The 12572-nt window shown below is 36.8% G+C and overlaps 2 protein-coding genes across 5 annotated transcripts; both read right to left on the bottom strand.

Moving 5' to 3' along the window:
* Positions 1 to 75: 75 nt before the first annotated feature.
* LOC126589271 (putative disease resistance RPP13-like protein 1) lies at positions 76 to 12046 on the bottom strand. Its single transcript, XM_050254522.1, has 4 exons — positions 11776 to 12046; positions 748 to 1367; positions 567 to 704; positions 76 to 474 (listed from the first exon to the last, which is right to left on the bottom strand). Exons 1-4 carry the CDS (start codon positions 12029 to 12031, stop codon positions 76 to 78), a joined length of 1413 nt encoding a protein of 470 aa, XP_050110479.1. The 5' UTR covers positions 12032 to 12046.
* On the bottom strand, positions 2010 to 6318 carry LOC126588858 (serine/threonine-protein kinase STY13-like). Of its 4 annotated transcripts, none has more exons than XM_050254013.1 (8): positions 6164 to 6305; positions 4796 to 4891; positions 4180 to 4375; positions 3481 to 3602; positions 3086 to 3297; positions 2837 to 2993; positions 2593 to 2712; positions 2010 to 2430 (listed from the first exon to the last, which is right to left on the bottom strand). In XM_050254013.1, exons 3-8 carry the CDS (start codon positions 4286 to 4288, stop codon positions 2224 to 2226), a joined length of 927 nt encoding a protein of 308 aa, XP_050109970.1. In that variant the 5' UTR covers positions 4289 to 4375; positions 4796 to 4891; positions 6164 to 6305; the 3' UTR covers positions 2010 to 2223. The 4 variants fall into 4 exon arrangements, with proteins under 4 accessions (XP_050109970.1, XP_050109968.1, XP_050109969.1 ...); XM_050254011.1 differs by having other exon boundaries at positions 4796 to 4996; positions 6164 to 6303; XM_050254012.1 differs by lacking the exon at positions 4796 to 4891 and having other exon boundaries at positions 6164 to 6318.
* Positions 12047 to 12572: the final 526 nt, after the last annotated feature.

Below are 12572 nucleotides of genomic sequence, written 5' to 3' on the forward strand. Positions count from 1 at the left end.
TAGGACCAACGAATCAAGCCTCTCCTTGTATTTTAAGTTGGCCCTCCGAGCATCCTCGACATCAATCACATTCCCCTATCTTGATATGCACAATGTCCCGCGGAGATGCAATAGGAACTCTATCTCTCTTATCCTTGATTGATCACTACCACCACTGACCACAAAATTAGACAATGATTGGAGATTCACCAATCTACCCAGTTGTGGAGGCATTCCTCCCAACGAATATGCATCCGAGTTGTTTAGATGGCGCAAATTAATTAGATTACTCATGTTCGCAGGCAATGACTTCAATTTAGAACAACCTTCCAATATCAATGTTTGCAAGCTGTAAAGAGTGCTTGTTGATTCAGGCAAACTGGTTATATCTATGTAGGAAAGGTCAAGATACTGCAACAACCTCAAATTACCGATTGAGTTTGGCAGCTCAGTTATTTTGTAGCCATTCAAAGAGAGCACTCGTAAGTATTGCAACTGTGGTAGTAACTCAAAAATAACCTTATGAGACAAATATTTACTCCACTACCTGGAATCTGAAAGTGAAAGTGGCAGGAATGTTCGCAAACGTTCAACTTTAGAAAAGTCCTCAAATCTCGTAACTCCATCAAATTGACCAGCAATGAAAGATGAATGGCGAGCCCTTCGAAAGCAGGTGCGTTGCAAGTTATCACCTTGCTTATCTTCCAACCTAGAACATATTTCTCCTGCTACCCATTATGCTAAATCATTAACGAGGTCATGCATTACAAATCGTGAATTGTTTTTGCTTGATTCTTGAAACAACGACCTTGATAATAGCTCTTGAAAGTAGTCACGGCCCAAATCCTCCATTTGTTTATTGTCTTCAGGTTTTTGTTGAATCAAACCCTCTGCCATCCACAAAAGGACGAGTTGCTTCTCCCTAAATTCATAGTCGTTTGGAAGTATTGAGCAATAGGCAAAACACCTCTTCAAATTTTTTGGAAGATAGTGATAGCTCAACTTTAGTACGGGGAGAATGTCACTCTTATCTGCTATATTCCACAATTTGTTGTTTAATATTTCTTCCCACTCATCCTTTTCTTTGCAACGTAAAAGGCCACCGAGAGTCCTTGCAGCAAATGGTAATCCACGACATTTTTCGACAATTTTTCTTCGAATTAACTCATAATTTACTGGTTTTCCATCGTTAAGTTCCCCGAATGCATGTCGCTCAAATATTTCCAAACAATCATCATCTCTCATGCACTTCAAATTATGGACTCCAGCGGCTCCCATAAACTTTGCAACATTCACATCACGGGTTGTCACAAGTATCTTACTTCCTCCAGCTCCGACGCCAAAAGGGGATTGAAGTCTTGTCCAGAGATCGTATAGATCATAGTCACCTTTGTTCCAAATATCATCTAAAATGATGGGCATACATTATAGTTATGGTGATCAGCAAAAATACTCCATTTGATTTTAGGTGTAATTAGCTTTTAATTTTGAATGTAGTTAAGTCTACTTAAGTGAATTCTTGACTATATTTGAATTGTTTTATAAAAACTAATATTTATACATTTGTGTGCTAAATTTTGACTATAATAAAATCGCTCCACCCACTACCACTAGAGAGAGGGAGGGGTGCCGCCTACCCACCAAACCCAAAAGTAAGGGGTGGTGTCCTTTGGGATTTCTAAAGGAACATTAGGTAGGTATGCTTTGCACCACAAAAATGTGCAAATCAATTTGATTTTGGGTTCCTAGTAATATCCTTTCTTTTCTTAATTTTAAACAAGAAAGAATTGCCTCCGCTTTCTCTTTGCACGACATCTATTCTTCCTTAATGGACTGATTTTACAGTGTTAATGCCAATATTTACACGATAAAACATACATGTTAACGACCATTATGATCGACATCTTATTTACATCAGATCAACACCCTGTTATTTAATAAAGAAGAAATGTCTTGTTTAGAGAATAACTGCCTCATCAAGATATTACCAAACCATGACAGTAAAAATAACATAATAAAACTACAAGACATTTTTCTTTAGGGTCGTAAAAACTTGATTTCCAAACTAATTTACAATAAGGAGCCACAAGCAACATGGGTTTTCAAAAATGCTGTTGGTGCATTATTCAGAGATGTGATATGATAATTCAAAGACTGCCTGCTGTCTGCAGTCTAACACTGAAATGGTAACTGGTCTTAATATGCACTGCACATTCTATAAAAGTATATTACACGAAACAAAGGTCATGGACCGCGAGGTGTGCTGAAACAGAAACAGCCGGTAGACTGGTCTTCAGGTATCATGCCGCCTCGCTTGCTAGTATCTATTGCATACAACATTTTCACTACCTCTTCCATTTCAGGGCGATTATCCGGGTTTGCATCCCAACATTTTCGCATGATGCTAGCCAATGTGCTTGGACAACATCTTGGGATTTCTGGTCGTAAATTCTGCCATCCAAGCATACAATATTAGGACTAACATTTGGTGATCAACATTACTTAAAAGCCAAAGACAGACAAGTTTTGCTACATCAGCTCCACTACTTCAAAACAAATTTGCAGTAAAATCTCATATAGAAATTAAAGCAGTATGTGCAACAACAAACCAACCTGTCGCACATCATCAAAACTTAGATTAGGATAAGGCATGCCGTAGCAATAGATTTCCCACAAGAAAAAACCAAAACTATAGACATCGCATTTCCTGTTGTATGGCTTGCCATCAAGGAACTACAAAAACCTTGATGTTAGAATTCTAATCCAATTTGCAGCAAGGGGAATCTATAGATAAAAGAATGTCCGCTTCAAATTTGTTTAGAACTAGATTTGGCAATAATTAACAAAAAGTAGGTACCTCTGGGGCCATGTACCCAGTCATGTCCCTTGGTTTATGTGTTTCTATTATAGTAACGCCAAAATCAACAATTTTCAATGTTCCATGATTATCAACCAACATATTTTCCGGTATGACGTCACGGTGTAAAATTTTCTTCGAGTGAAGATAGCTCAAACTGAGAGAATGAAACAACAAGAACAATCCTTTAGTTTGAAACCCAACAAAAAAACAGAATTAAATCAAGCACCAAAAATGAACCCAACTCACCCTTTGGAGAGATCCACAGCAAGTTGAATCACAACCTTAAAGGCAAGTTTGTTTCTTCGATTCCTGATCAAAAAGTTCTTTAGCGTCTTAGCACCAGGAACAAACTCAACGATAACACAACCAGCTCTTGAAGGAGGAGAATTATGGCTATCGTTTGATGTGTTTTTAACAGGGATTTTCAGGTTGGAAGTTCCCATTGAAGCTCCGACAAACTGTCACAAATATAATGGTTACAGTTTAAATAGATAAATCTCAACCATAGGAGAAGATAACAGCAAATGAACATCACGTAAACCTGAAAATTGACATTTAAACAGTATCAAAATTTCATCTGAAGCTATCGTGACTTTATAGGACGCAAACTGAGATGAAGAACCAATATATACTAAATTTACCTTTGGAATATTTGGGTGGTCAAGCTTATGCCAAACAGCAACCTCTTGCTGAAATGATGCCCGAAGAGCAGCAGTTTCAGCTGCTGTGGCAATACCATCCTCCCCCCAATCCAATATCTTCACTATAATATCAAGAATACACAGGCCATGAGAAGAATATTGACAAAAAATAAAAAAAAAATACAGGGTTACCTATGGTTGGGAGTTCATTATTCAATCAAATAACACCGCTTTCTTACATTCAATCAAAAAAATTTATGTAGTTGTAAATTTGTATCTATACTTGGGCAAACAATCACATGTATTCTTTTGTGCAATGAAGTAAACCCCTAAGTCTAATAACAATGAAAGTTTGAAATCTGAGTTCAGCATGCTAAAACCATTCCCAATAGATTCATTAACCATCTAATACACGGTCACTACAGCAAATTCTGTAATACAACAATCCCAAACGAGCCTTTGATACTATACTAAACAATTATAGACGATGGCTTACCGTCTAGGCGTCCACCAACTCAACAAACTGTAAAATTTCTCCATTCCATTTCATTTCTGGTGAAACTCATTGACCACTAAACTATGTTTTAAAGTCTCAAACATGGAAAACTTAGGCATGCAAACAAATCCTGCACATCACCCAAAATTTAACAACGAAAAAGAATTGAAAACGAATTGAAGCCTTCAGAGAAATCAAAGTACCTGCAACATCTTGGCCGTCATATGCGCCGCGATACACAGTGCCATTAGTTCCAACAGCAAGAACATGTCTTAAATCCAACTTTGCCAAATCAATCTCCCACTCTTCCATCTTTGCGTTCACCTCCCTCTCCCTCTCCCAACCCCTACTCAAGTGCTACTCCAACTGGATGTCCCGCCAAATCTCAAATTGTCACTCCTACGCAAAATAAAAAATTTCTTAAACCCCCAAAAACTTAATTGAAACTTTGACAACGGAACTGAAAAAATATAAACGGCCCCCCAGGAACTTGGAGCTGAAGAATCACACCAAATCGACAAAAAAAAAAAAAAAAAACCTGATAGGAAGAAGGGAAGAAAAAAAATATAGAAAAAATAGAGTTTTGGGCATTAAACTAGAGTGAGAGAGCCATTAGAAAGAGTGAATAGAATCGTGAAAAGAAAAAATCAAACAAAGAAAATAATACACGGGAAAATTTAGGCGCGGGTTAGAGCAGTAAATTTATAGGTCAGCTGCAAGTTAATCATTAATTCGTTCTCCCTAAATTCAACCAAAATGAAAACAAAAACAATATTTGGAACAGAGGTCAAGAACTCAAGGTCCCCAATTCTTGAATACCTTAAAACTGAAGATTTGGAACACAGACGGTGGTCAGGAGTGCTCGGGTTGAGAAAATACGACGGTGGTGGTCGGACGGGCGAACGGAGCTCTCCGCTGCGAAAATACGAAGTTGGTGGTGGTCAGGAGTGCTCGGGTTGAGAAAATACGCAGTTGGTGGGAGTTGGTGGGAATCTGTGACTTTTGATTGTATCATTCTTTCTGCATATTAAAAAGAGTAAATTGTAGTCCCTTAACTTTAATCAAATTGGAGATCCTCAACTAAAAATTCATTACCATTAGTCCCTCAATTTATCAAAATGTGTAGCTATAGTCCTTTTCATCAATTTCGTCAAAATTTTGTCAAAATAAGTTAAGTTGGAATAACCATTTATATAATTAGGGACTCATCAAAGTGTATAATTATAATCTTTTTCGTCAACTACGTCAAAATTTTTGTCAAAACGAGTTATGTTAGAATGACCACTGCTACAATTGGGTTAAAGTTAAGGGACAATTTCTCTAGTTGAATTAAAGTTGAGGGACCAATGGTAATGAATTTTTAGTTGAGGGACCATAGATGCATGTTTTGATGAGTTGAGGAACCAATAGTAATGAATTTGACCAATAGTAATGAATTTTTAGTTGAGGGACCATAGCTGCATATTTTGATGAGTTGAGGACCAACAGTAATGAATTTTTAGTTGAGGGACCATTGCTCCAATTGAGTTAAAGTTAAGGAACCGTAGCTGCAATTTACTCTATTAAGAAAATATTAAAACTGTTTGGGAGCGGAAAAGAATCCATTGCTTTCTACAAAGCCACAAGGGAAGAAGGTAATTATCTATTCTAAAATTGAGGAGGGATTTGACCGTAGCATAGCTACAGTTAAACTTTCGCCACTCGATTTCACTCTATTTACAACAAAACCATCAGATTTCACGCTATTTACAACCCAGAAGCATCAAGCTATAAAACAATCTAAAATCCCAACAAGTGATGGGTCAAAACTGAATCAAGAGTACAAGAGTCACAGTTATCTACCTCAAAAATGCCAATCCTTTTTCCATGAAAGCACAAAACTTTCAACAGAAAAAAATGCCATGGATCAACGAGCCATGGGAGCTAAAGAAAAAACTCAACTGAATGTATGTAAGTGTGTATCTATCAATTATCTATAAATACAGACAAAACCCATAATCTATAGCAAAAGATAAGAAGCAAAGTAAAGAGATTCATACAGATCTCAATCAGGGACCCAACACTTTGGATCCAAAAGACCCAGATGCTAAAAAAACAAGATAGAGTGCAATAGAGAAGCAAAAATCACCAAACATATCAGGACCAGTTAAAAGTGAACAGAAAAGGAAACCCAAAAAAGATAGATACCTGGGCTTGGGAGAGAGAGAGAGAGAGAGAGCCTTCCACCAAAAATCAGAACTTTGAAAGGGTTTCTTGCTTTGGTTTTGCTTTTAACAGAGTGGAAAGGAAAGAAAGAGCACTCACAACTGTTGAGGGAGATAAAGAGAGAGAGAGAGAGAGAGAGACATGCCAGGCCCAGATCCAGTGCGGCAGGGCGACCGTCCAAGTCTAAAAAAATTAGATGTATCAAAATTATTAGGATGATATATTTGCATATATTTTTATAAGAGTATAAATTTATAAAATTTGATTTAGTGACAAAGAAATTTAACTAGAATTGATTATTTTGTTGTTTAAAATTAATGATGAGGTCTTAGGTTCAAAACATCATGCGTATTTATTTACATTCTAATTTTTACAAATTTCTTTTCATAACAGTATAAATTTATACAAATTGGCTAAATGATCAAGAAGTTTAATAAGAAGCAATGGTTTTTATTGTTTAAAATTAACGAGAGGTCATAAGTTCGAAATGCTATGTGCATGTTTATTGTTTTCAATTTTTACAAGTTTTTGTTTGGTTGTTAATTTATTTATTTACTAGCTAGTAGCTATGTGGGTTGCTAAATATATGTTCCAATTCAAGTCTAATCTTCAACAAAGAGTAATGAGTAGACTAAATTTTTAGACCAAATTTGTAAATAATATTACGTGTCATCAAAAAATTTAATTTAATATTCATTCATTACTTATACATATCCTTAAAGACTCGAAAACATTATTATTATTTTAGTCTTATATTGACAAGGTTAGTAAATAAGAAAAAATAGCTCACGATTTATACAAAAACACTTTAAAAGTTCGAATGGAAAACAAAACTCATAATCTATTTACTTGTAAGGCTGAAGTTTTTTGGTTTCCTTCTTTCAATACAAGATAAATTAGTTATTCCGTGTTTCTAAATTATTGAGTTTAAAGTGTTTTTCTAAATATAATTTTATCGATGTCTTACGTGTGAAAACAAATAATTTTTTATATGAAGTGATGGCACATTTTTTGACGTCACCTCAGCCCTCAAAAATCTTTAGACCGGCCCTGGAGAGAGAGCAATGTGCGAGGGAGGTGGATTGTTTGCCCTCCCATTTCCATACTCTTTCCATCCCCTCCTGTTTGTATGGTCATAGTTAAACCATGTCAACATTTTATATTATTTTTTATAAAAATAATAAAATAAAAAGTAATAAAAATATAAAATGTTGACATAGCTTAACTGTAACCACACAAAATAGAAGAAGATGAGAAGAGTGAAATGGAATGACAGACAATTCACCTCTATGTGCAAGAGCTCCTTTTTTCCTGAAACGTGTGCGGAGAGAGAGAGAGAGAGAGAGAGAGAGAGAGAGAGAGAGAGAGAACGTACAGTAGTGAGTCAGATTAGAAAAACAGAGAGAGAGAGAGAGAATAAGGTCTGGGGGGCCTACTACCATGACCATCCATGTATTGAGGCTTTGAGTCTTTGACAGAGAGTGAAAACGGGTCAAAGCCATACCGCTAAAGTTAGCCTTTTTTTATTTTATTGTTTGTTATTAAGTTGTTTTCCTCTGTCTTTTATTATTAGGGTTTTATTTTTTATTTATAAATAAAATGTTTTAAGTTTGATGTTTTTATTTTTTATAATGAGGTGAGTTCGATTCCAAATTGTTATGGTATGTGAATTATTTGGTTCAATTCAGTTTCCTCACCACATAATATAAAATATAAGGTCGTTTAGAAGTGTTTTTAAAATAACTAAAAATATTTTTAATTTTTGAAACAAATACTTAATAAAAATTCAAGTAAATCATGTAAAAGCCTTTTAGTGCTTCTTCATTTTAAGAAGCATATGTGTTGCTTCTTCCACAAAGCTTTTGAAATTCAAAATAAATTTTATCTAAGATGCTTTCAATCATTCTAGAAACACTTTCAAACGAATCATAAATCAAAATCAATTCCCTCTTCCTGCAAATTATTAAGTTTTTTTCTTTTTTTATTGGAATTCAATTATTTCGATGTAATTTGTCACAAATACAAGTGTCTGAATCAATTTATGGGCCTCACCTAGGCTCCACCCTGTCCCCCATGCTTTGGTAGTTTTGAGCTTTTCTAATTATTTAAGGGGTTTGGGGACTTTGGGAAATGACCAATTGACCAGGCATGTCCTGTCCTTTATGCCACTTAAAATAAGATGTTATTGTAAATTCGAGCATTAATTAATATTAGGGGCAAATGGTCCGTGAGAGTACTACTTGACGAGATCATGATCCAATTGCATGGTTAGGGATTTGATTTTTATTTTTTTTTAAAGAGATTAGTTGGTGGCTTTGTCATAACAGATTATTTTTTTAAAACTGAGAAAATTTACAGAAGCATTTCAGCCTCTCCATGCCAAGTGGAAATGACACCGTATCCGGATCATTGTCGTAGATCCACAACTTTCTAAGAGAGGTGAGTTTGTGCAATCCCCACTCCAACTCCCAGAATGACTTACAACTTTTGACCTTCCAAATTGTAAGTGATGTGAGGTTGGGGGGGGAAAGGAGCAACTCAAACCTTTACGGTAGTCAATCATCAATCCCTCAAGAGAGTTGAGATTGTGCATGTATTCGGGCAACGCCTTCAATTTGTCACAATCGGTGATCTCGACCTCTCTTAGGTTGGAGGCTCTTCTACCCCCACTCAGTCTTGGGATGGAAACAAGATTTCCACAGTGATAAATATCCAACGTTTGAAAATTGATGAGGTGGCATACGCCATCCGATAAGGATTTCAGATTTTGGCACTGCCACATCCTAATATATTCAAGACAGTGATTAGTATTGTCGCGGAAGAACTCGTCTAGTGTTATTAACTCCAGCTGTGTACCCTTAGGTTGAGCCCTAGATTGCCTATGTACCATTTTTGGAGAAATTAAGTCACTCGTAGTCCTTAGATGTTTTGATTTGAGATTTTTAGTGAGTGAACACCCATTGAAGAAAAAAAAAATATTTGGTATTTGGTTTATTTGAACAATTTGAACAATTTGGATGTGTTGGAGTGAATTTGGTTTATATACACCATGGATTTGATTTGGTACTTTGGTTTTGTGATTGTATCTATAGTATGGTACTAGACTACCTATGTACCATTGGCCAGATCAAACCGGTGTAGTTAATGGATGAATTGGTTTGGGATTTTCAATGAGTGAATGCCCCACTGCAAAAGTAAGATTTGGTATTTGGTTTATTTGAATACTCTAGATTTATTTGAGTGAACTTGGTTGAATGAACCAGGGATTCGATTTTGACTTTGTAGGGAAATTGCATCTAAATTGAGTCTCTAGATTCCCTACGTATTCTTAGCAGGATCAAACTGACGTGGTTCGAAAATGAATTTGGAATTTAATTTGTGTGGCTTCGTACCATTTGAGAATTTTGAACTTTGGAATTTGATGGGTATTTTGTATCAGCTATTTGCTAACTGAAAATTTTGAAATTTGGAATTTGATAGGTATTTTGTGTCAGCTATTTGCCATCTGACATATGCATTGTAATGCACCATTTTATATGACTTTGCATGAGTTTCCCACCAGTTATCAGCTAATTGGCATTTAGCTAACCTTAAATTTGAGTTTCGACGACAAGGCCAACTAATTTGGCTTGGATTTGTTAATGGGGATTCGGGTTTGAATATGAATCTCATTAACCACTTGGTAGCTTTTCTATGATTTGGATTGCTCTACTTCTTTGATTGACATGGCTTTATATTCGGAAGAAAACCCCATGCTTCTCTTGGTCTGTGCTGCTGAACTTTTCTTCCTTTTCGGTTTTTGTCACGGGGCTCTATGGTCGCACTAGTGATCCTCGCGCCATAGTCTTCGCTTTCCTCTTTGAATTTCACTGGAGTTACTTCTAAGAGAGTTGCTGCTATGGCGGGAGCGGGCGACACGACGTCTCTGAAAGCAAGTCTGAAGTCATGTTTACCTTTGAAGTCCCGCTAGCACTTCTCTTCTTCGTTTACTTTTGAGAAAATGAAGACTTGTTTTGCTTGTCTTCTTTTGAATTTTAAATTCCTTTTGTGACAATGGAGGCGATGGGGTTGCCCATATTTCTTCATTTTCTTCTTTTCAGTATCAGTATTAAATTCTTTCTTCCCTTTGTTTAAGCTTTACCCAATATCTGATCAAAACGATAACCATGTAAATGGCATTCAAGTTATCTGGAGGACCTTTCATCTTTTTCTGGAGTATTATTCTTTGAAGAATGAAGCAGCAGCAGCGTGCCAAATTCTTGGAGACATGTTCTTCTATTTTTTATTCAACTTTTGCCAACAAGCTTCTGGGTAATTTCTCTAGGTTAAGGAAGAGAACGTGGGATCATCTCGAATGTCTCCTTCTTGCTGCTTTCCTTTTATTGTTATTGTTTGCTGGCGATGATAACAGTAGAACTTCATCAAGGTACTGCTTACCCTTGGACGCTATGTTGAGAATTAATCTCACATCAATTGGAGGAGAGGTATTGCATGAGCTTATAAGTCAGTTGGTTTACTCCCATATTGCTAATTAGTTTTATAGTGGAATCTCACTTTTTTTTTTCATGGTATACAATGAGATCGGGTAACTTCAATCCACCTCAACAAATTGCCAATTTTCCCAGTCCTCTGCCTCACAGGCCAAGGAATCATATTCAAATTCAACAAAACTCTCCTGCTCACTCAACTCGACACGAGATCCCACGGGCTCCTAATCAACAGTTCAGCAACAATCTCGCATTTGCCTCTGGAAGGAGGACAACTTTATGATCCATTCTTGCCCAATTCCGCGAGTCATTAGCAGGGAGGTAATCCGGGAAACATGTAGAAGCAAGAGAATGATCTATTTATTACTATTGTTATTTCTTATACAAGCAACAATGCAGAAGGATTAAAAACACTCTTTTACCCACTTGAGCAATAAGCCCCTTGCCTTTCCATTTCCTTGTTAATTGCCTAATTCTCGACACATTAAATTAAATGAACTACTCACTCACAAGTCACAAATTGCTAAAATAAAATAAACGGGGATAGGAAAACGGTGATCCCATAAACATCCATCATAGGGAGGAATTACAAAAGTTGAATCAAACCCTCTGCCATCCACAAAAGGACGAGTTGCTTCTCCCTAAATTCATAGTTGTTTGGAAGTATTGACCAATACGCAAAACACCTCTTCAAATTTGATGGAAGATAGTGATAGCTAAACTTTAGTATGGGGAGAATGCCACTCTTATCTGCTATATTCCACAATTTGTTATTCAATATTTCTTCCCACTCATCTTTTTCTTTGCAACGTAAAAGGCCACTGAGAGTCCTTGCAGCTAATTGTAATCCACGACATTTTTCGACAATTTTTCTTCGAATTAACTCATAATTTACTGGTTTTCCATCGTTAAGTTCCCCGAATGCATGTCGCTCAAATATTTCCAAACAATCATCATCTCCCATGCACTCCAAATTATGGACTCCAGCGGCTCCCATAATCTTTGCAACATTCACATCACGGGTTGTCACAAGTATCTTACTTCCTCCAGCTCCAACGCCAAAAGGGGATTGAAGTCTTGTCCAGAGATCGTATAGATCATGGTCACCTTTGTTCCAAATATCATCTAAAACGATTAAAAACTTTTTTCCTCTTAACTGCTCACTCAAATCATGCTGCATTTTACTAAACTCCTCGACTTCAACAGGTCGGGATGTGATTGATTCAAGAATTGCTTTAGTCACTCGCACAAGATCGAAGTCATCAGACACAGATACCCACACCTTAGGCTCAAACTCCTTCATGGCATCATCTTTGTGGTTGAATACAAGTTGAGCAAGTGTCGTCTTCCCGACTCCGTGCATCCCAACTATAGCTACTACACCAAAATTGACAGTACCTGCATGCTCGCATTCTCTTGACAACAATTCGATAATCTCCCTTTTGTCATCATCTCTTCCAACAACAAGCTTTTCATCTAACACGCCTGCACTTTGTAAACTTCGTGATTCCTTATCAGACGTCCCAGTATCTTTCAAGCCAAACTTTTCTTTCCGTACAGATATGTCTTGCAACCACTCTCTAATCTTCTTCATTTCGGAGTTCATATCAAACCTCAATTTAACTTTATAAAATGATCTCCATATCTTGTTGCTTGTGTTGGCTTGTTCACGTCCCTCTATCATGCGCTTCAACATTTGTGTGGCAAATTTGTCCAACATGTCTTTGATATCATAAGCCAAATCTCTGAGATCATCGGGCCACAGTTTGACAGCACCCTCAGTCAGTTGCCTTTCCTCGGCATCACTGACCACCACTCCGATTGTAGATAACGTGGTCCTCCACTTCTCCAGCTTCTTTCTGACGCCCCGGAAGTTTCCAAAGTAGTTGAGAATCTCGCGAGCG

The sequence above is a fragment of the Malus sylvestris genome, chromosome 11 (genome assembly GCF_916048215.2).
Source record: "Malus sylvestris chromosome 11, drMalSylv7.2, whole genome shotgun sequence".
Lineage (NCBI taxonomy): Eukaryota > Viridiplantae > Streptophyta > Magnoliopsida > Rosales > Rosaceae > Malus > Malus sylvestris.